General features: G+C 38.9%; 2 protein-coding genes across 2 annotated transcripts in view; one reads left to right on the plus strand and one right to left on the minus strand.

Annotated features, from left to right (window-relative positions):
* Positions 1 to 4,531, plus strand: part of LOC111320812 (DNA (cytosine-5)-methyltransferase 1.S) — a 28,700-nt gene extending 24,169 nt beyond the window's left edge. Inside the window, exon 46 of the mRNA XM_022923514.2 lies at positions 4,222 to 4,531. Coding sequence (XP_022779249.2) covers positions 4,222 to 4,317 — 96 coding nt within the window. The 3' untranslated portion in view covers positions 4,318 to 4,531. The remainder of the gene's footprint in view (positions 1 to 4,221) is intronic.
* Positions 4,532 to 5,875: 1,344 nt separating this feature from the next.
* Positions 5,876 to 20,911, minus strand: LOC111320787 (discoidin domain-containing receptor 2). The gene is made up of 9 exons (XM_022923495.2): positions 20,771 to 20,911; positions 17,570 to 17,665; positions 13,130 to 13,470; positions 11,206 to 11,356; positions 10,002 to 10,502; positions 9,227 to 9,361; positions 8,394 to 8,825; positions 7,014 to 8,051; positions 5,876 to 6,322 (listed from the first exon to the last, which is right to left on the minus strand). Exons 2-9 carry the CDS (start codon positions 17,637 to 17,639, stop codon positions 6,015 to 6,017), a joined length of 2,976 nt encoding a protein of 991 aa, XP_022779230.2. The 5' UTR covers positions 17,640 to 17,665; positions 20,771 to 20,911; the 3' UTR covers positions 5,876 to 6,014.
* Between the last annotated feature and the right edge of the window lie 642 nt (positions 20,912 to 21,553).

Below are 21,553 nucleotides of genomic sequence, written 5' to 3' on the forward strand. Positions count from 1 at the left end.
GCAACTACTCAATCACTTATTCAGTGAATAACAATTGATTGCATGCACTTATCAATGAAACATATTCAGTGCTGGTACCATGACCGCTCTGTAATTCAAATAATCATAATCAACGTCATTAACGCAACAAGTGTTCAATGTTCATAATCATTGGTGACAGCGTCTGAGCAATGTTCTAAGTCAATTCACAGTTCCTGTGGTGTAGTCAAATGTAGATTTGGTCTGTCGCTGTGATCTGCGCAATGGTAGGGTTTGATTGGTAGGCGTTGCCTCAATTGGTATTGGTTGGGTAACACTGTCGTGGGTGGCTATTGGTGTTGCCACTTGCGTTGTTTCGTGGGTGGAGGCTGGTGCTGCCTGGTATTTAGCTGCTGGTGGGATTACTGGTCTTGCCATAGATGGTTTCCTTTGTTGTTCTCTTGCTGGGATGTATGTTGAATTTGGATGCGTCTCGGCATACTGTTTCCCAATCATTGACTCTCCTGGCGTGGATTGAAGAGCCACTTACCTTTGTAGCGATGTAGAAGTACGGTTCGAATGGGGAGTCTCCCTTGCATTTCTTGTCCCGTTTCAGAAGAACCGCCTCTCCGGCTGTGAACTTGTGCTCTTTGGCTCTGTGTCCTCGGCCATGGTAAGACTTCAATCTGTCTTTGTGTTTGCGGTCTCTTTTCCTGACTTCTCTGTCCCTGCTGGCTCTCTTTGTTGGCTCTCTCTTTTGTTGGGCTCTCAAGTTTGGTTCGGATTGCTCGGTTCATGAGGAGTTCGTACGCAGTTCCTGCGGCTGGGTGCGGTGTCTCACTGTATGCTTGTAGCATTGTCATAGGTTGCTTCATGGAGATCAGTGCTTTCTGCGCGGGCTATCGCGGCTGTTTTGTTCATGAGTTTGTTGAAGCCTTCCACTTGTCCCTGGGCTTTGGGATGTCGTGGCGTGAGGTTTTCACCAGAAAACCTCAAAACTGTAGTTACCATTCCAGAAAACCTCTCACTTTCCGATTCAGAAAAATCCGTCCTTAGTAAGGGCTTAAATTTCGTTCCCATTTCTAAAACAACGGACGAATTCTCAATTAAACAAGACGTAGAAAAATTCCTTCGCCGCGTTCAATTAAAAGCCTTTTTTCACAGCAAAGAGGATGACTCTAACACCTCGAACAAAGACACTTTCGAAACACTTCGGACTCGAAAGTCTAAATGGACTCCTCCGGAGGGTCAGTTCGCATCATTAGACTTTTTTATCAAAAAATGTCGCCACGATATCAACAAACTTAATTTCAATCGTATTACCAAATTTTCTAATCTCTCCTCTGAAGAGTGGTCGGCTCTAATAAGCCTTAGGAAACGCAAAGACATAGTTCTCAAAACGGCCGATAAGGGCGGCTCAGTCGCTGTTTGGCGCACCGACCTCCACCAAAAAGATGCTTCGCGGCAACTTTCTGACACCTCTTTTTATCAAAAGGTCGACAAAGACCTCACTGCCAGCAATCAAAACACCGTCAAGAATACGATCAACCAACTCATAACTAAACAAGAATTGCCGGCCACAGCAAAAAATCTCATCATAACCACTCCTAGAACTTCTTGTATTTACTTTTTACCTAAAATTCACAAACCTAACAACCCGGGTCGGCCCACTGTCTCGGCTTGCAGTTGCCCTACCGAACTAATCTCCAGCTATCTAGACAAAATTATGGCTCCCATCGTCAAAACTTTACCATCGTATATTAAAGACAGCCAATACGCTCTTCAAATTTTTCGCAACTTTAATTTCCTTAGCCAAAACAAACTTCTTTTCACCATGGATGTTACGTCTCTTTACACTGTCATTCCTAATGGCGAAGGTCTTATGGCCCTTAAACATTTTTTTGATCAACGTACTGTTAAGGAACCTAAATCTGAAACACTACTACGCTTAGCCGAACTAGTGCTCACACTCAATTGTTTTTCATTCGGGAACAACTTTTTCAAACAAACCAATGGTATAGCCATGGGTACCAAAATGGGACCTAGCTATGCCAATCTTTTTGTAGGTTTTGTCGAACACCAATTTTACAGCCAATACAACGGGTCCAAACCTGAACTCTACGGTCGCTACATCGACGACTGTATCGGCGCCACCTCCTCTGCCAGAAAGGAGCTGACTCAATTCATAACCGCAGCCAATTCTTTTCACCCGGCTCTGAAATATACCTGGGAAATTTCTGACAATTCTTTATCCTTTTTAGACATCAAAGTTTCAATTGAAGGCAACGGTTTATGCACTAGTGTGTATTACAAACCTACAGACTCGCATAATTACTTGTTGTATTCGTCTTCGCATTCATCTCACGTTAAGAATTCCATTCCTTTTTCTCAGTTTCTAAGACTTCGTCGTTTATGTAGTGATGACTCTGATTTCCACCGCAAATCAGTGTCAATGTGCCAGTTTTTCGATAAACGTGGTTACCCTGATTCTGTCGTTAAAGCGGGTTACCACCGCGCCCAACTTATTGGTCGGCATTCAGCACTACAAACGTCACAAAAGGAAGATTCCGACCGCATTCCATTCACTCTCACGTTTCACCCTCACAACCACTCAGTTAAATCCATCATTCGTAAAAACTTTAAATTATTTCAAAACGATCCAGAGGCAAGCACTATCTTTTCGCAGCCTCCGCTCATTTCATTCAAACGCGATAAAAACATAGGCAATATTTTAGTCAGAAGTTCTTTTCAGACTAATGACCAACCAGGCACTTTTAAATGCGCTCGTGCACGATGCAAAACGTGTCCTTTCATTCACAACACTGATAAAATATCGGGACCCAAACGATCCATTAAGATCACCGATTACTTCACGTGCACCTCCGCCAATGTAATCTATTTTATAACTTGCACTTATTGCAAAAAGATTTACATCGGCGAAACAGGCAGAAGACTAGGTGACCGATTCCGAGAACACCTTCGCGACGTGGAGAGGAATGTCAAGGACACATCGAAACCAGTCGCTGGACACCTAACCATTCTAAGCAACACATGGCAATCTGCGGTCTTTCCGTACACTTAGGTAGCACGGAAAGCCGGAAAACTCTTGAACAATAGCTCATCTTTCAAACCGGCAGTCTAAATCCCACAGGTATCAACGAACGCTTTTCATTCCACTAATTTATTCATGTTTTTCTCGTTGCCATGTTCCCACCAATCACGTAGCTCATTTTTCTGCCTTTAAATGCACACACAACCCACAATTCCCCTATTCGCTCCGAGGAAGGGCTAACGCTCGAAACGTCAGCTTTTATAATCGTAACGGTGGCCAATTTACCATTTCAACTTTGTTGATATATTTAAATTATTTAGCTTCACAATAATCTGCCTTCCCTTTTTCAATCTTCAAAGAGCATACTTGTGAATTATTTCTTCCAGATAGGTAACAAACACCTTTCCTGCTTTTCTCCAAAGACGGCATTCCCGTCAAGGCAGAGGTTTAATTGTAGTCTCATTAGAAAGCATTTCCGGACATAATCACACTCGTGCATTTGTCATCAAAATGGCGGTGTCTTCAATTCAACTACGTCACAGGAGGCGTTGTATCTTGGAAATTACCCAGTTTGGCGGCGAACCAAAATTAGCCTTAAACTTTTTAAGACAGAATCGGTCTTGTTTTTCATTTTCTACCTTCATACCCGCGCGCATACTTGTTTTGCAACTCTTTAGTTACGTATTTTCGTCTTTTGAAGTATTAATTCTGAAAAGAAGCTTTGGTGGCTTAACTCACGAAAGGGGAATCGTGCCAGTAAATTGGATGACCCAATTAACTAAGTATTTGAATACGAATTTCCTGAAATAACCGCCTTGAATGGATCCCAACGATAGAAAAGCTACGATGGATAAAAGGAAATTTGAAGCATCCCTCTTGGGGGAATGAAGAAGAATGTTTTCGACGAGTAAGGGGTAAAAAAACGTACGAGACAGCGAAGCTTCTTTCTCGAGGAAGGACGTCCGTAAACATCTGGACTCCACCTCGTTGTGGTGGACTCTCCCGCATTGCTTTTAACCTGGGTGTTTAAAACACGCAACCTGCCAATTATTTCTTATTTTCAGTCGAAAATGTTATGGCGTTATTTGTACACTTTCAAATGTTCTTACATTAGCTATTAACGTCCTGAAAACCGTGGTTTATGTCTACATATTTATTTGTAGTTCTGACTACCCATCATTTACTAATATTGTTGATCTTCTCTCCATTAGGTCGGAAATGCAGTGCCACCGCCCTTAGCGGCCGCTATTGGCCGTGAAATAAAGAAATGTTTGACTGCTGGATCCAAGTCTAAATCGCCAGAATAAAAACACGCAGTGCAAGCTGGCTGTGTATACCTTTTTGCGATCCTTGCCGCGTCAAGGCGTCACATATGATTTGTGAAACCAGTATTCGCACGCTGTGCGCTCAAATCTTCGAATACATATGTATTTTTTCACTCGAAAGCTGGACCACTTTTAACAGCAGACAGTTAGGCTCATTTCATTCAAACGTTGAATAAAAGCTAGTGATATCTCGTAATTGCCTTTGTGGTTTATATCTCTGCAAATATCAGCGTCCTCAGAGCAAAGTGTTGTCTCTGTTCCAAAACTGCCTCCACAAGCAAAGCCGTTGACCAAAGTCTCCGAATCTTTTCGAAAGATTACCTCAATTCAAGTGGCTTTGTAAAGCCATGTTCCTTCTCTATTTTTCCAATACTGGCAGAGTTGGTGGAAAATGGGATTACCATTGCAAACTAATCTCAAAAGAGGATTAATCAGCCGCAACGCGAAGAAAGCCTCCACCTAGAAACTAAATATTATGAAAATGCTATAAATTTTACGGTCAGCGTCAAATGAATGACTTTGACAAGCTGCAAGAGAACAACTTGCCTGTATTAAAATAAGCGAATCATTCGTCAGAACGAATGATTCGCTCTGACAAAGGGCTAACGCTCGAAACGTCAGCTTTTTAACTCGGCAGTTACGGTGGCCAATTTACAATTTCAGCTTAGTTGATATAACCAATTACCTTGATAAGGAATGGGAACGATTCAGGATGGAAAGGATTTGTCAAATTCAAAAAGTTTCAATTAAATTTTCAAAGATACAAATACTGCGGCGAAACTATCTTTTTTCAGCCCTTAGAAACAACACTCGTGTTAAGTGACATCTTTAAGTGAAAATAGATATGTTTAATAGGTTCATCGTCAATTGCAAATTACCCAACCACTGAAAATTTATTGTACAAAAATGATGCAAAAATAAAATCAACGATAATTCAAGATACCATTCTTGACCTGACTTACAGATAAATATATCAACATATAATTTAAAATATTCAACAATGAAAATGGTCTCAGGGAAAACATCAAACAAATCAAAACAAAATGCCTGTCTTAACTTTACAAAAATGAAAAAAGTATAATTTCCCGAGAAATATTAGGTTGAGATAAGTAAACCTCCCAGAACTGCTACTTGCAATAATAATATTAGCTTGAGCATAGTTAGTGTTTTGTCTTCACTCATTTAGAGGACAAGTATATGAGTCAGAAGGAGAACTTCTGGCACGATCTAAGGAGTAAGAGGGTTCAAAATATCGACATAAATGATCATGCCCATAATCATAAACGTGTGTTGAACTGCACTCGTTTGCTTACAGGACTGATTTGCCTTAAAACAATACATTACTGAATTCTTCAAGGACATCGCCTTCCCATTCACAATTCGAAATCTAAGATACAAAAAAAAAAACAATGTCGAATAAAATTTCAGACCTAAAGACGATTACCCAACCAAACAGAACCGAGCCCTCTTGGGTTGAGATCCATGTTTCACTTGTTGTTTTAGGTTTTTCGCCATTGCAACTGTATCTTAGCTTCTCATGGTCGGGACTATTCCTTTGATGACGGAGTCATTTTCTAAATATTAACATTTCGTGCTGGCCACTTGCACAGAGTTAACAACGACCTCGTCGGTGCACATCAAAATCTCTGGTACTCATACATCAGCCCTCTCCGTGCACTTCAACACTCCATACTGACTTCACTGAATCGCACACGCTCCGCTATATTGCTGTGTAGTTCCATGAAAGGGGGTCTGTCCTCCATTTCCCTTGTCCAGCAGCAGCACATGAGACGGTACAGATCATCTGGACATGTCTCTGGCTGAGGCAGCCGAGTGCAGGGTTTACCTGTCCCATGAAAAATCTTCTGCGCGTTATCGATGACTTCCTCGTCAGTGAGTTCCGAGTAAGGATATTCTTTAGCAAGAGTGAGAATCTCCCATAAAGTGACACCGAACGCCCACACATCACCAGACGTTGTAAAGCGACCTAAGAGTATGAACACACACGTGCAATGAATGTAAATGAAATACGAAAAAAATAAAATAAAATAAAATACGTGAGACGAAAGTCGCTCTCCTCCGCATGATCTACAGCTGTAGTTGAATCTTGTGCTTCCCTGGTATGTTTCGTAAGGGTTCCCTACAGCCCACTCTCGGCAAGTCTCCTCTACTTTTAGAAAAACCCTTCCGATATCTCGGTAAACTTCACGCTTGTTTGTCTAATTGGACGTAACCAACAACCTAAATTACTGTCCCAGATTGACATCTCCCATCGAATAAGCGCCTCTCGTATCGACCAAAATTAAAAAATAAACACCCCCACCCACCCCCTCCTAAAATAAGTGCCTAATCTCCTCCCACAGTATCACTGCCAAGTATTCAAACGATAAGAAACGTACAACAATGGCGTATTTCCTCAATCTCGTCCACCCTTCAAATTCATAGTGGGTATGACCCACTATGGAAACACCTCGAGTTTGAGGAAGAAATTACGAGTCCCAACTGAGCCGTTGTTAAAACTTTACGATCATCTGTGAGTAGCAATACACTGCTTTTCCTGTCGTTGACCCTGTATCACATAAAACGATCATATTTGGGGCCTCTGTGTTACCCTAAATTTAAGGTGAATCCAGACACTAATCAGAGGAATCATAGAATACTATGCGACAATCTGTTACCTTGTAGAATACATTCAGGCGCCATCCATCGTATTGGCAAAATCACACGTCCCTCGACGCGATAATAATGTTTAGAGTACAAGTTCCTTGACATTCCGAAGTCAGCAATCTTGACAGTATATGCGTGTCCCACCAGACAGTTACGCGTGGCCAGATCACGATGCACATAATTTAAAGACGATATGTACTTCATTCCCGCTGCCACTTGTTTGGCCATGAAAAACAAGGCTTGAAGAGAGATATACTGCCCGGCGTCCTGCCATCGATCGTTTTCACTCCAGCTGGGCGTAAGCTCTCTTTCTTTCAGGAACTGATTCAGGTCGCCATTAGCCATGTACTCTACTATCATACACATGGGATCATCCCGACACACACCTAACAGCCGGATCACATTCGAGTGCTTCAGCCCCGCCATGGCTTTCACTTCCTTAAAGAAATCATCCTTAATGTTCTTATCAACATCCAGCTTGAGAGTTTTAATAGCGACTGTTGTACGAGGGTTATTTTTTAACTCCCCGCCCAAAATATCTCCCAATCTTTCAACCTCTCCAATATACACCTCACCAAACTGTCCATCACCGATCTTTTCTTTGAAGTGAAGCCTGTTACGAGGCAGTTCCTTGAGTGTGTCTAGTCTGGGTCTAAAGTTTAGCTCCTCGTCAGGGTTACAGTACATACTGGTGCCCGTTACGCCCTGAAATGGCTCGGAATAAATCTCCTCGTAAATAGGATTTGGGAAAGTATTTAATGATGTGGGAGAAATGACATCAATTGGATCAGCATATCCGCTTACAACTCTAGGTTGGGGAGAATTCGGTATCAAACTATTTTTTTCGCAAGGGGAGTCCGGCTCGGCATAGTCACTATAGGCAGCATCTGATTCCTCCGTGAGGTCTACTTGAGGAAGACTTTGGAGTGTTGCATGTTTGGGAGATCCACCGTTTGTGGATGAAAGCCACAAAGGAGTGTTGGGCTCGGCGTAAATAACCTCTGAAGGAGGCTCAGGCGGCTTCAGTGGCGGTGGTATGGGACGTTTGTCTGAAGAAAAACAAAGACACAGATAGATAAAGTACAGGATACTGTTTTCACAGACTTTCCTTTGCTCTTAAAACATCGCTTTCCACTCAAGTGTTCAAAGGTACGCGAACGCAATGGGTTGGAGGCTTAAACAAACAAACTTCTAATTGGTTGGTAACTTTACCTACAACATAGTTCCTAGTAAATTAATTGTGAGAATTGGTTTTAGTTACAATTCAAAATTGCACCCAGAGTTCAGTTTCTACCCATCAATTGTTTATAGGATGATGTACTTGCATCGTCGAGAGAAGTGCCATGTAAGTCACTTTTAACATATGAAGGGTTACTAGCTTTTGCACATACCTTTTTTTGAAGACTTGTGTTCAGAATGTCTCTCACAGTTTGGTACGTTATTCTGTTCATCGCTTTTCACAGCCCCTTTGTTCAGATCATCCCGTATACTGGCATATATAGGACTTATGGTCACCTCTGCAGCCCCGCGTTTTTCCCCAGCCTCATTGTACACGTTGTTCTTCAAGCTGCCTCTCTTTTCTTCGTTTTCGCTTGCTGTACTATCCAGTCGAGAAACGCGCTGCGAACTTTGATAACGCGCGTACGGCTTTACTTCGACTTTGATGAAGGAGTTGAATGGCTTTTCACGCTGAGAGAGCCAATGAGGATAACGCTTGCAGCAGATAAACAAGGCAACAGCCACAAGGACTACTAAGACGGAACAAATGATTGCAGCTATTACACCACCATTTAAAGAACCACTTCCATTACTAGTCTCTCCTCCTGAATATCAAAGAAAAGATTTCTGGTTATTGTCTTTTTTCAGGTACATTTTGCATGTCTTTACTAGCAATACCACCATCTCTACTATACAGGGGAGCGGTAGTCTCAATCGGCGAGAAGAGTACAAATCCGCTGACGGATTTGAACCAAGGGCTCTAAATCTGCAAGCGAAAATGGACCTGTTGGGTCACCGGCTAAGTCGTGCGAGGAAGGCAGATAGCTCTGCTCTTTCCAATTGCGTCATGGAAACCAGAAATGCAGCAATCACTTTTTGGGGTGGTTTGCAAGTCACCCACCATGTAGCACTACTAATCGCCACATTCTTTATTTTTATTTTACAAACTTCTCCCCTAATACAAGTAAGGTGGGTCGGATGCAGAAAAGCAAAGATAGCATCAAACCTTTAATTCCTTCAATGCCATCTGTTGGGCTGTTAGTGGTGATAACACCTCCTCGACCAGTAGTGGGAGGTTTAGTGGACAAAGGGGGAATAGAAGCACACACGGGTAATGGTGGTGATTTTTCACCAAGTGGTTCTGAAATCAAAAAGGTTTAAGTATGTGCATTATGTCAGCAAATAAACTCAAATTCAATCAACAAAAAGACTATTCTTAACTTCAACAAAAGGAAAAAAACCCTAAAATAAAAATTAATACAACCCAAGAGAAAGTTGACATAAAGGAGGAAGGAAGATGGAAGGACTCAGAAAACCAGGACATTCCTTCCTTAGCTTCACAAGCTTTCAATTTTCTCTTACCAAGTTCTTTATTTTTCTTTAATTCCACTTAATAACTGAACAGAAATATTAGTTCTAGAGAATAAAGGTCACACCGAAAAAGACGTGCAAATTATAATGCACTCACTTACATTGTTCAGTATGTATAATATAGCTACGTAAATGGTCTGAAAACACAGAGTAGTTTTGAAGCAAGCAGAGCAGCAAATGACACAAGAAGAATTGGATGGAAATAAAAAACCTTGCCTGCATAACAAGCATCGCTCAAGATATTCCACTGAAATACCAACACACTTGGTTCACTACGGTATCATGCTGTGGAATAACATCACACCCAAATGGGGCAAAAATTATATTCTTATCTTGAAGCGGGACTGCACTTCCACTTGGAAACAACAGTTCAGTTACACTCTTTCAACAAAACAAATCTTTGAACTTACCTGAATTGAAAGTAACCTCACTGATCAATATCCAGTCTCCAGCATAGGTAAAGTTTAACTTCACAAACTTCCCAACATTTTGGCACAAGTCAACTGTGACATTGTAGTTTTTCCATCCTGTTCCACTTGAAATTTGCTTTGGTTTGTGGGTCAGTGGCTTGTCAAGTGTAGCACCATCTTCTTTAAATCTTACAGTAACCCTAGAAAACAACTTGACATCTGCTTCATCTCTGACATTGCAATGAATTGTCAATGAATAAAAGATTCTTGTGCTCAAAAACTCAAATATGATGTAAGGGTTTGGAGTATCCTTAGAGTTCCAGCCAATCCAACCAACTCCATTATTTTTGGCATAATTGACAGGAGCCAGATGGCCATCAGTAAGCCTTCCAAGGCCAGAGAGCAGAGTGTTGCCTTCGATCAAACCATCATAACTTGAATCAGTGAAGTTGTACTTCTCTTCCATTGTATTACCTTGAAGAGTCTTGTATGTGAAGAGTCCTGAATAATAAGAGGAAATTCAAGTTTTCAGCCAATTTGACAGTAAGAGCAACTGTTGAACAATTGAAGTGTTACTATACAAACATTTAAGATGTTGAGGTTCTCCCAGTGTTTGACACCAACACCTGCCTGGATGCCTTTAAAGAGGTAAGTGAAACTACCATAAAATGTGCCCCAAATCAGTTTTTTGCTCCTTTCAACCAATAAATAGGTTTAATTGAAAACTTATTACAGGTTATTCATTTACCGCAGTGAAGATATCAATGATACATTCCCCGTGGTATCATCAAAAAGGAAGACCAGGCACAAGAATTACAAAAATTATATTCAAATTTAAGTTTGCTGTTGAAATTCTAAATGATGAAAATTGAGTTTGAAATTCTTCTGTATTATTTGTTCTTCTGGTGACCAATTATTCACCCAACAAATTGCTTGTCACAACAAGTAGATGGCCAGAGTTTACAAAATACAGTTGAGCATTTTTACCAGTTTATTTTGATTGTTCATTTGTAAAAAAGAAAAACAACATCAAAACAAAACAAAAACCAAAGCTGGTTCTTAAAAAGCAAAATTAAACTGGCCTATAAGTTAAGTGTGAAACTCTATTATTACATCTGTTATCTAAAACTCTTCCCCCTTTGCATATCAAATGCAAGATTCAACAAGCAATGGATGCAGAAACTGTAACACTTTTTTCAATTACCATTTTTTGGTGAGCAGCCAAGAAGCTCAAGCCTCAGACACACTTGTCTCTTTGGATTTATTCTTGGAACAATTCTGATGGCATCTGCTATGATTGGTGGCTTCAATATGTTTTCTTTCTGAGGGATATGCTTACTATTACCTTCAAAGAGCTGTTGGCAAAGAAACAATAAACACAAGTTAATGAAGGTCACTAAACACAATTAATCAAAACTACATGAGGCGTGTGAAAGATCGTGCACGAGCACATTTAAAAGTGCCGGGTTGGTCATTAGTTTGGAATGAACTTCTGACCAAAAAATGCCTATGTTTTTGTCGACTAAAACATACTAGACAAAACTTGTCCTTTCATTCACAGCGCTGAGAAAATATTGGGACCAAAGTGATCCATTAAGATCACCGATCACTTCACGTGCACCTCCGCCAATGTAATCTATTGTGTAACTTGCACTTATTGCAAAAAGTTATACATCAGCAAAACAGGAAGACGACTAGGGGACCGATTCTGAGAACACCTTCACGACGTAGAAAGGAATGACAAGGACGCATCAAAATCAGTTGCTAGACACTTTAATTTACCTAATCATTCTAAACAACATATGGCACTCTGTGGTCTTTCCTTATATTTAGGCAACATAGAAAGCTGCAAAACTCTTGAACAAAAGTATCTTTCAAATCAGCACTCTTAATCTCACAGGTATCAACGAATGCTTTTCATTCCACTAATTTATTCATGTTTTCTCATCGCCATGTTTCCACCAATGGTGTAGCTCCACTTTCTGCATATAAATCCACACACAACCCAAAATTCCTCCAGTTGCTCTGATGAAGGGCTAATGCTCAAAATGTCAGCTTTTTTATTCGTTACAGTGGCCAATTTACAAATTCAACCTAGTCGATATAACCAAGTTACCTTGTTACCCCCACCGATGCAGCACCACAGTTTCTTTAGAAACTTTCAGCCTTTATTCATTAAAAATGGTAGCATAGGCCAAGAAAAATATGTCCAAGTAGCAGTAGTTAATATTATAACACTATTTCACTTGATCATTCTTTACATTGTTTGTTTAACCCATTAATGGCCGCAGCTTTTGCGGAAAACTGTGTTTTGAAGCTAGTCGGGCAGATTTCGGGTCACTGTTGTGGTTTGAAAAGCTCAAACTTACCAAAAACCACTTGACAGCTCGTGCACTCGACGGCCTTTCAATCCAAATGCAAAATGGCGGCCTGAAAATCTTGGGCACGCGCAGAGAGCAAAATTTCGACATAGTTTTTGGGTTGAAAAGTCATGCCCCACTTACGACTTCTACTTTTCTCTCTTTCTCCTGCCCTTTTTTTCCCCTCTCCTTGCCTAAAGTTTCTCCTCACTTGCTGGAAATTGAGTAGGCTTCATTTTGGTGTAGAGATTTTTCAGAAACTACTCATTATTTTCAAAGCACATGCTCGGAAAGGTAGGTGGGTAGTGAAACATGATCTTCGTGCAGATTTTCAGGTCAAAGTGACACGGTTTTTTGGCTATTTCTCCAATCTCCTCCACTCAATTGCGCTCATTCTGCTATCGTCTGTAAGATATTTTCAACCTGTTCAAGTAGGTGCTCGAATTCGTGCTCCAGGGTTAAAAGTGATGACGTCACAGGACATAGAAAGGGTGTGGGTCCCCATGGGCGCATATGGGCGCACTGGACGTTAATGGGTTAACACAGTTTCATGCAATCCTTTATTTATTGTGAAACAATAAACACTTCACTATCCCACACATGAATCAATAGCCATTAATACTGATTCTGGGTCATTAAAAGAAGATAAATTATCTTCAAAATATGCAACTATTACCAACCAGGAATTTCTCAGCTACTATAATTTCTATTTAGTTTCAAATAAACATTCTTTGTGTTATAAGTATCTGGTAGTTTATTGGCACATACCCTCAATTGATAAATGTTGCCCCCATAATACCAGACAGGTGTTCCTTTGCCTACTGGAGAATAAGTCACCCAGTACTTTTCTACACTTTCAAGTCCTCCATGTCGGCCCTGCGTCACAATGCCTTTGATTCGTAATGGAGTGTCAAACTCAATTCGTATGAACTCTCTCTTAATTGGATCTGTCAGGTTGTCATATTCTTCTTGATCAGGGCACCACCCACCATATCCATCAGCATGATTCAATCTAGCATAGGTAGCTTTGGCCAGTGGTTTAAAGGAGCTGGCACGAATTTTTTCATCCTTGATACGACCATCTTCCATTCCCAAAGGCAACAAGCAATCTGCAGAAATAAAATAAAAAATGGTTACCGGGGTAGGACTTAAAGTCACCCACTGTGGCTACTCTTTTATTAGACCATGATAACACATTAAGAATAATGAACCTTTTTTCTATACTAGGTATAGGTGAAAATTCAAAGATATGTACCATTAAGTGATATAATTTCCTACTTTCTGGCTTTTGTCATTTTTACTGCAATGGCATTGACTACTGTGGTAATTTTTTTCTTTATTTCCATTACTCCAGAGAAGAATTAACTTCTAGCCACAAAGAAATTCAGCTTAGCAACTCTTGGATGGATAATTTTTCATATATGGTGATTGGGTACATGAGATAATAACCTGAATTGAGACAGCCAATCAAAACCCAAAAAATGCCCTATCCAAAGCTGAGAAACCAATCAAATATAATTAACCTGTCACTCCCAAGATGGATAATGTAGGCTGTGGTCAGTCCTAAGAGTGATAGGCTTCATAAAAATTTAACTGACAAGACTAACTGGGAATTTACACTCTTGAAAAAATGTATGTACTGGTTACCTAGTAAACTCAACTACATGGGACTCAGATTTGGTTTTTGAAGTGCCTATTATATTAAACTTCCCTTTACTTTTGCTACAATAAAATTTTCATGCAGCAAAAAGTGCATCACTCTTGGCAAATCATTTTGAAGAAATGTCTTCATAAATATATATATATATATAAAAAATTATTATACAAATGTGAAAGAAGGAAATTATTAGTAGTATACTATTATTATTATTATTACTATTATTATTATCTATATTATATATATATTAAAGGGCTCCATGTTTACTGAGTTTGAGCTTATTCATGAACCCCTTTCACAATACAAATGTAAGATGTGTTTTTATTCCTCAGGTCTGTGCGTAAAAGGATAAGGATGAACACTTATCACCCAAACACTGTGATAATCATATAATGCTTCCCACATGATGATACAATTTATCACTTAATCGAAAACAACTTTACTGATTTTGCTACCAAGATTAACTTCCAAAAATGAATAATGCACAATTTCTCTCTATAATATCCGTACATCAGACAGCAAACAGGTAATGAGAATACATATCAGTTAGAACTTGTTATCTTGATCTAACACCATTTTCTTGTAAGTAATATTAAAGGAAATGTGTTGCAGCTGGAGGGGAGAATTGACAATTTGATCTGCAGAGTTAAAGGGCTAAAGCCAAACAAAAGTTTGCAAGTCTATCAGCATGATTCTTATTACAGACAAGTGCACCTCGGGAGAGATAGAATCAATAACAATCTCACTACCTTGTTGAAAGGATCATTTAGCAAAGACTGTTGACCCTCTAACTGCCATGAGTGACCCAGACAGAATCTCACCTTACAATGTCGATACTAACAACAACAAACATATGAAACATATGTATGAACTGCGGTTATGAGACGTATATGTGAACGATCCTTCGCAGTAAAGCACTATTTGAGCAATAGTGAAAATCAGACCTGAAAAAAATTTCAGGCCTGTACGGGATTCGAACCACTGACCTCTGCGATACTAGTGCAGCCCTCTACCAATTGAGCTAACAAGCCAACTGGGAGCAGGCCATCAAATTAATTCGACATAAACCCGTAGATGATAATCAAACAACAACAAACATATGAAACATATGTATGAACTGCGGTTATGAGACGTATATGTGAACGATCCTTCGCAGTAAAGCACTATTTGAGCAATAGTGAAAATCAGACCTGAAAAAAAAATTTCAGGCCTGTACGGGATTCGAACCACTGACCTCTGCGATACTAGTGCAGCGCTCTACCAATTGAGCTAACAAGCCAACTGGGATCGTTCACATATACGTCTCATAACCGCAGTTCATACATATGTTTCATATGTTTGTTGTTGTTTGATTATCATCTACGGGTTTATGTCGAATTAATTTGATGGCCTGCTCCCAGTTGGCTTGTTAGCTCAATTGGTAGAGCGCTGCACTAGTATCGCAGAGGTCAGTGGTTCGAATCCCGTACAGGCCTGAAATTTTTTTCAGGTCTGATTTTCACTATTGCTCAAATAGTGCTTTACTGCGAAGGATCGTTCACATATACAATGTCGATACTATATCAAGCAAATTGAGGTACGGGAATAATGAAAAAATAATAACAATTAGGGAATTGATAGCTGATCTGATACCAAATTCTCCAGATCAACATCATATATAATAAGGGCAGACAGTAAAGAGAATTACTAATCATATATTAGGAGTACAAAGGTTAAGCCTGTTTACACACTCAAGAAGGTTGCATACCAATAACCCAAGTAAGTAATACCAGTCTATACTTGACTCAAACTCAGTGTGACAGGCAAATGGATTACACTGGGTGTAATGTCACAAGGGCTACTACTAGTAAGTAATACCAGTCTATACTTGACTCATACTCAGTATGACAGGCAAATGGATTACACTGGGTGTAATGTCACAAGGGCTACTACTAGTAAGTAATACCAGTCTATACTTGACTCATACTCTGTATGACAGGCAAATGGATTACACTGGGTGTAATGTCACAAGGGCTACTACTGGTAAGTAATACCAGTCTATACTTGACTCATACTCTGTATGACAGGCAAATGGATTACACTGGGTGTAATGTCACAAGGGCTACTACTAGTAAGTAATACCAGTCTATACTTGACTCATACTCTGTATGACAGGCAAATGGATTACACTGGGTGTAATGTCACAAGGGCTACTACTAGTAAGTAATACCAGTCTATACTTGACTCATACTCAGTATGACAGGCAAATGGATTACACTGGGTGTAATGTCACAAGGGCTACTACTAGTAAGTAATACCAGTCTATACTTGACTCATACTCTGTATGACAGGCAAATGGATTACACTGGGTGTAATGTCACAAGGGCTACTACTAGTAAGTAATACCAGTCTATACTTGACTCATACTCAGTATGACAGGCAAATGGATTACACTGGGTGTAATGTCACAAGGGCTACTACTAGTAAGTAATACCAGTCTATACTTGACTCATACTCTGTATGACAGGCAAATGGATTACACTGGGTGTAATGTCACAAGGGCTACTACTAGTAAGTAATACCAGTCTATACTTGACTCATACTCAGTATCACAGGCAAATGGATTACACAGGGTGTAATGTCACAAGGGCTACTACTGGTAAGTAATACCAGTCTATACTTGACTCATACTCAGTATGACAGGCAAATGGATTACACTGGGTGTAATGTCACAAGGGCTACTACTAGTAAGTAATACCAGTCTATACTTGACTCATACTCTGTATGACAGGCAAATGGATTACACTGGGTGTAATGTCACAAGGGCTACTACTAGTAAGTAATACCAGTCTATACTTGACTCATACTCAGTATGACAGGCAAATGGATTACACTGGGTGTAATGTCACAAGGGCTACTACTAGTAAGTAATACCAGTCTATACTTGACTCATACTCAGTATGACAGGCAAATGGATTACACTGGGTGTAATGTCACAAGGGCTACTACTAGGTACCAGTTCTCAGGACATGAAAAGCTAGTTTAGGAAATTTCAGACCCCATTTAAGGAAATTGTTCTCTTAAAATTATGATTCAGCATAGCATTAGCTGTGTGTTTCTTTGTTTTTAATTTGTTGTTGTTGCTGTTTTTATTGTTTTCTTTTTTTAACAAGAATTGGCTGAAACTTTTTAATTTATGAGTTATTTTGATTTATTAACATGAGCAAGCAGGGAAGAGGGCTCGTTCTGGTCCTTCCTGCTAATTAAAAGAGCCAGCAGTAAATGAATTTACATGTTGCATGAACAATGTCAAGTTTATTCGTTTGTTGTTTCTCCTTTAAGAGTCATACCTGTATATAAAAATCTGTTTCTGTTTTGAATTAGTCAATCAGATAACACTCCCTCCACACTTTGCAGAGAACAAAATTACAGGTCTAATTGTTCATATTCATGATGTCTTAATATCAGGAAAGCTGCAGAAAGCAATACATACAGATAAGTTTGGGAATATTCTTACCCTAACCCAGGTACTACGCAATCAGTTGTCTGAGATGATCCAAAACAGAACTTACCTTCCTGACATCCACCAGGGAGAAAAAAGACACTTGCCAAAAGTAACACACTCCACAAAGAAACATCCATCTCTGCCTTTGAATAATCAAACCATTCTGCAATTAAAAAAAAAACAAATGTGACTTTACATGCATCCTTCATGTGTAATGTGATATTTAAAGCCACCTTAATCCAGATAAGCACAGTTTACAAAGAAAATAAAATCAATACAGTGGACAACAATCAGCCACAGAGCAGTCTTGCACAACGACTAAATAAACAAAAATTCTGCAACTGATACTTTGAATAACAGCCAAAATAGATCAAATTCTATCACCAAATACCACACATCCATAATGTCCAGCCCCACAGACAAGAGTTCTCCTGTTGTTCACTTCTTCAAACGCAATTGAACCAAATAATTTGCAAAAGAAAGCAACATCTGGTACTAGAATTGTTTCCAAGCTTTGTAATGATTCTTGCAAGTACATCGCTCATTTACTTACCAATTAATTACTGTCTAGCTAATCATGTCTCAACAACACATTTTTTTCTGAAACCAAGTATTGACCTCATCATGATTGTTTAAATGTTAGCACCTTCAAATCAACACTGTCATATTTGGTAATATTCTCACTTATCAAAACCTTACTTTTGCCCACACTCACGAATGTGTGTATCCTTAGATGAAAATTTTCCTCTTGTCTTTTAGTCTTTTTGGTTTAATTGTTACTTTCTTTATACTATTCAAAGTTAAATTCTTATTTTGCTAGGTTTCAAGACAGTGAAAATCAAGATATAAAACATAGAAAAATCAAAATCAAAATGGTTTTAAAAATCTAAAGCCAATAAAATACATTGAACCCCAATCCATTTGTAACTGTTACATCTGGAGATGGTTAACACAGGATAGGGAGGAGAGAGAACTGGGCTCAAAAGAATGACAGAATCATGCCTAACATGGTTAGCTGCAATCATTTTTTTGTCAACATTTCATAAGGCAGTGGAGCATGAGAGATGAACAAGGGAGCCATGGGTAATAAAACTCCTCCAAACTTAAAATTAACAGGGGAAGAGCCCCCACATTCGGATACAGAAATTAAAAGAAATGCATATTTATTGGTAAAAAAAAGTTCAGTCTAACAATTCTTGACAAATTGTTTCAATAGGAACACAATGAACTAAATAAAATGTTATACAAATTAGCAGGTACTTAAACAGTAACTAAGCAGGTCACACATCAATTAGCAATGTACATGTACTGGACTTTGTTAAAAATTGGAAAGAGAAACACCTGCATAAACAAACTTTGCAGTAGAAATTTTCCATAATACCCATGAGATTTGGCTTGGAAAATGAACAACCCTCCCCTTACCTCCCTCTCCAACTTTGCCTCTGCTTTCCAAGAAATTGTTGAACTGTCATTGAACAATCAACTTAAGCTTTAGGAGGTATCCACTTGGCCTTGGTCACAGCCAAACACACAAATTATACTTGAGCTTGAACTGCACAAAGCAATACTTAGTGATACCATATGATATGAAAAATTTTTTATCTATACAGTAACACATGATAAAACAAAAAACGGTTTTCTCTCTCTTCCTTTGCTTTATTTCATTTTGAAGGTTTTCATAATTTTAATGGGCAGCATGTATTTTGTTTAAAATTTGAATTTTATGTTGGGCATTCTTTATCAATGTGCTAATTAATGTGATATCATTCTGACATCTGATTTCAATTTCATAGGTGACATAAGATATCAAAAATAAAGGAAAAAAGTAAAACAGCAACTTTTTTATAGAAGTTTCTTGCTTCCTTGGATTTGTAATGTCAGAAAACTAAGTAGCTAAATTTGATATCAGAATACTTGCAAATTAAAATATCTCGTGAGTTGTGCATTGGTCCATAATAATTCTGCTATCTATCTGGAAAAGACATGTTAAGATCTGACAAGAGATTTAGACTTGTTTTGTCGAATTGTGAACAAGGGTTATTAGGGTCATCCAATACGTTTGAAAACAAATGTAAATTAAAGTCAGCAGAAAATTCATGTATAATCATAACCATGTAGAATTAAGAGGTAACACCAATGCTATAAATAGACTCCTTCGCAATGAAATGGTGGGTGAGACCCCAAAATATACCAAAATAATATTACTACTATTGTTAATCGGTCTTCAGGCAAAAATTTGATCACCAACAAATCGTATTACAATTTTGTTGACCCCTTTTCGCATGAGAAACTGCTTTTACATAGAAACGGTTGTAATCCATAACTTTTTCACACAAAAATTCTAAATGTAAATATTTTCCTTGTAATATCAATTGCGTTCTTGAAGCCAAAATTAAAAATTTCCACAACGTGCTTTTGGTTCGTTGTGGCTTCTGGAAGATTACTTATCTTGAAAGAGTAAGCCTTAATTCTCGAATCCTTTTAAACTCTGGATTAGATCAATTTAAGCTCAGATAAAGCCGTGAACAAATATATACATACAAGGAATATGACAAGTTTGTAGTACATATCATGACTCTCACAGAACAATGAAATATTCGCGGTTAGAATTAACGAGTTACAACTTGACATTTCTTCAACGCAAGACACGCAAACATGATGTATTGTTCGTGCATATAGAAGCATGAAAATCATACCCAAAATACATCTAAAAGAGAACTTCCACACCCAATAAAACCCCGCAAGGGCACGGTTATAACAATAACAAACAGTTTCAGTTTCTAAACAACTTCGGTTAGAAACAAGTGCCAAATGTATCTCTTCAGCTCTGGACATTTTAAGACTACAGTAGACAAATTATGTTCCAGGTTAACCTCAATCTTGGCAAAAAAACAAATCGATTTTATGTTAACTTCTTTTAAACGCGCAAAGCATTTCAAGAGAAAAATTGTTTGACAATACTCCAAGTACTTTGGTTTTGTTTTCAACACCAGCATCTTGTGACAAGAATGACTGTGATCTCTATTATTTACTTTCAAAGACTTCATGAAAGACAAACGGTCGAGACAGAGGACAACAGCTGGGAGCGAATTTAAAGTTATAAGCGAGCGAACATCAGCCAAATTTGACTTTCCGAGCATCTGCAGTTGATCGAGTATCTTCTAGCTTACAGCTTTCCTATACCTGAGCTTATCATAAGATTAAAGGGTAAAAATATGCCACCCTAAAAGAACGCACAGCACATTAAGTTATTTACTTTACCGCATACCTTCACCACAAGTCGTTCACAGAAGAAATAATTGCGCGCGCTCAAAACGTTACATGCCACAGCAAGGAGAAGAAGTTGACTTAGATCACGTTCCAAAAGCAAAATTTTTCATACACAGACTTTCACAGAGTGGTGTGAAAGAAATACATCCAGGTTTTCCTTTCTGCCACAATAATCTCACCTACTTCCTACAAAACCGAGAGTACGGTCCCACTATCCCTAGCGGAACGCACCGGAAGTGAGAATGAAATTTGGATGAAGGTCAATATTGTAACACCACACCCAAATGTATGTCTACTTATCTCTTTGTGCTTTCAGACATAGCGTCTACCTCGTTGTTCAATTTTGATTTGACCATACATAGAGTGGTTGAGGCAAAAGATTTTCCTCAGTGCCATGCTTGGATGGGTTCAAGTACTAAGTATTGGTGTTAGTGCTGGTTGTCTTCAGTCTTTTTTCAGAAAACAGCCATTCATCTACCAAGGAGGTTTTGTTTTCCAAATCTACTCTCATACCACCCTTATGGAATTTCACTTTTCCTTTCCCGGATTTTCTTTCTATATCTTTTCATTTCATGCAGTCTATCATAAGTGAAAGGCTTCTTCCATTCAGGATTCCTTTAATGTGTGGTGAGCTGATAATTATTGTGATGCAATTAACTTTTGAACCCAGGAAGAGAGTATGTTTACCTATGGTAGAAAAAGAAATGCCATATCTAGACATGTTTTAGTGTATCAGTCTCAATGGGAGAGGTAATCCTTTATTCCACCTAAGCTTGTAAAG

The sequence above is a fragment of the Stylophora pistillata genome, chromosome 4 (genome assembly GCF_964205215.1).
Source record: "Stylophora pistillata chromosome 4, jaStyPist1.2, whole genome shotgun sequence".
Classification (NCBI taxonomy): Eukaryota; Metazoa; Cnidaria; class Anthozoa; order Scleractinia; family Pocilloporidae; genus Stylophora; species Stylophora pistillata.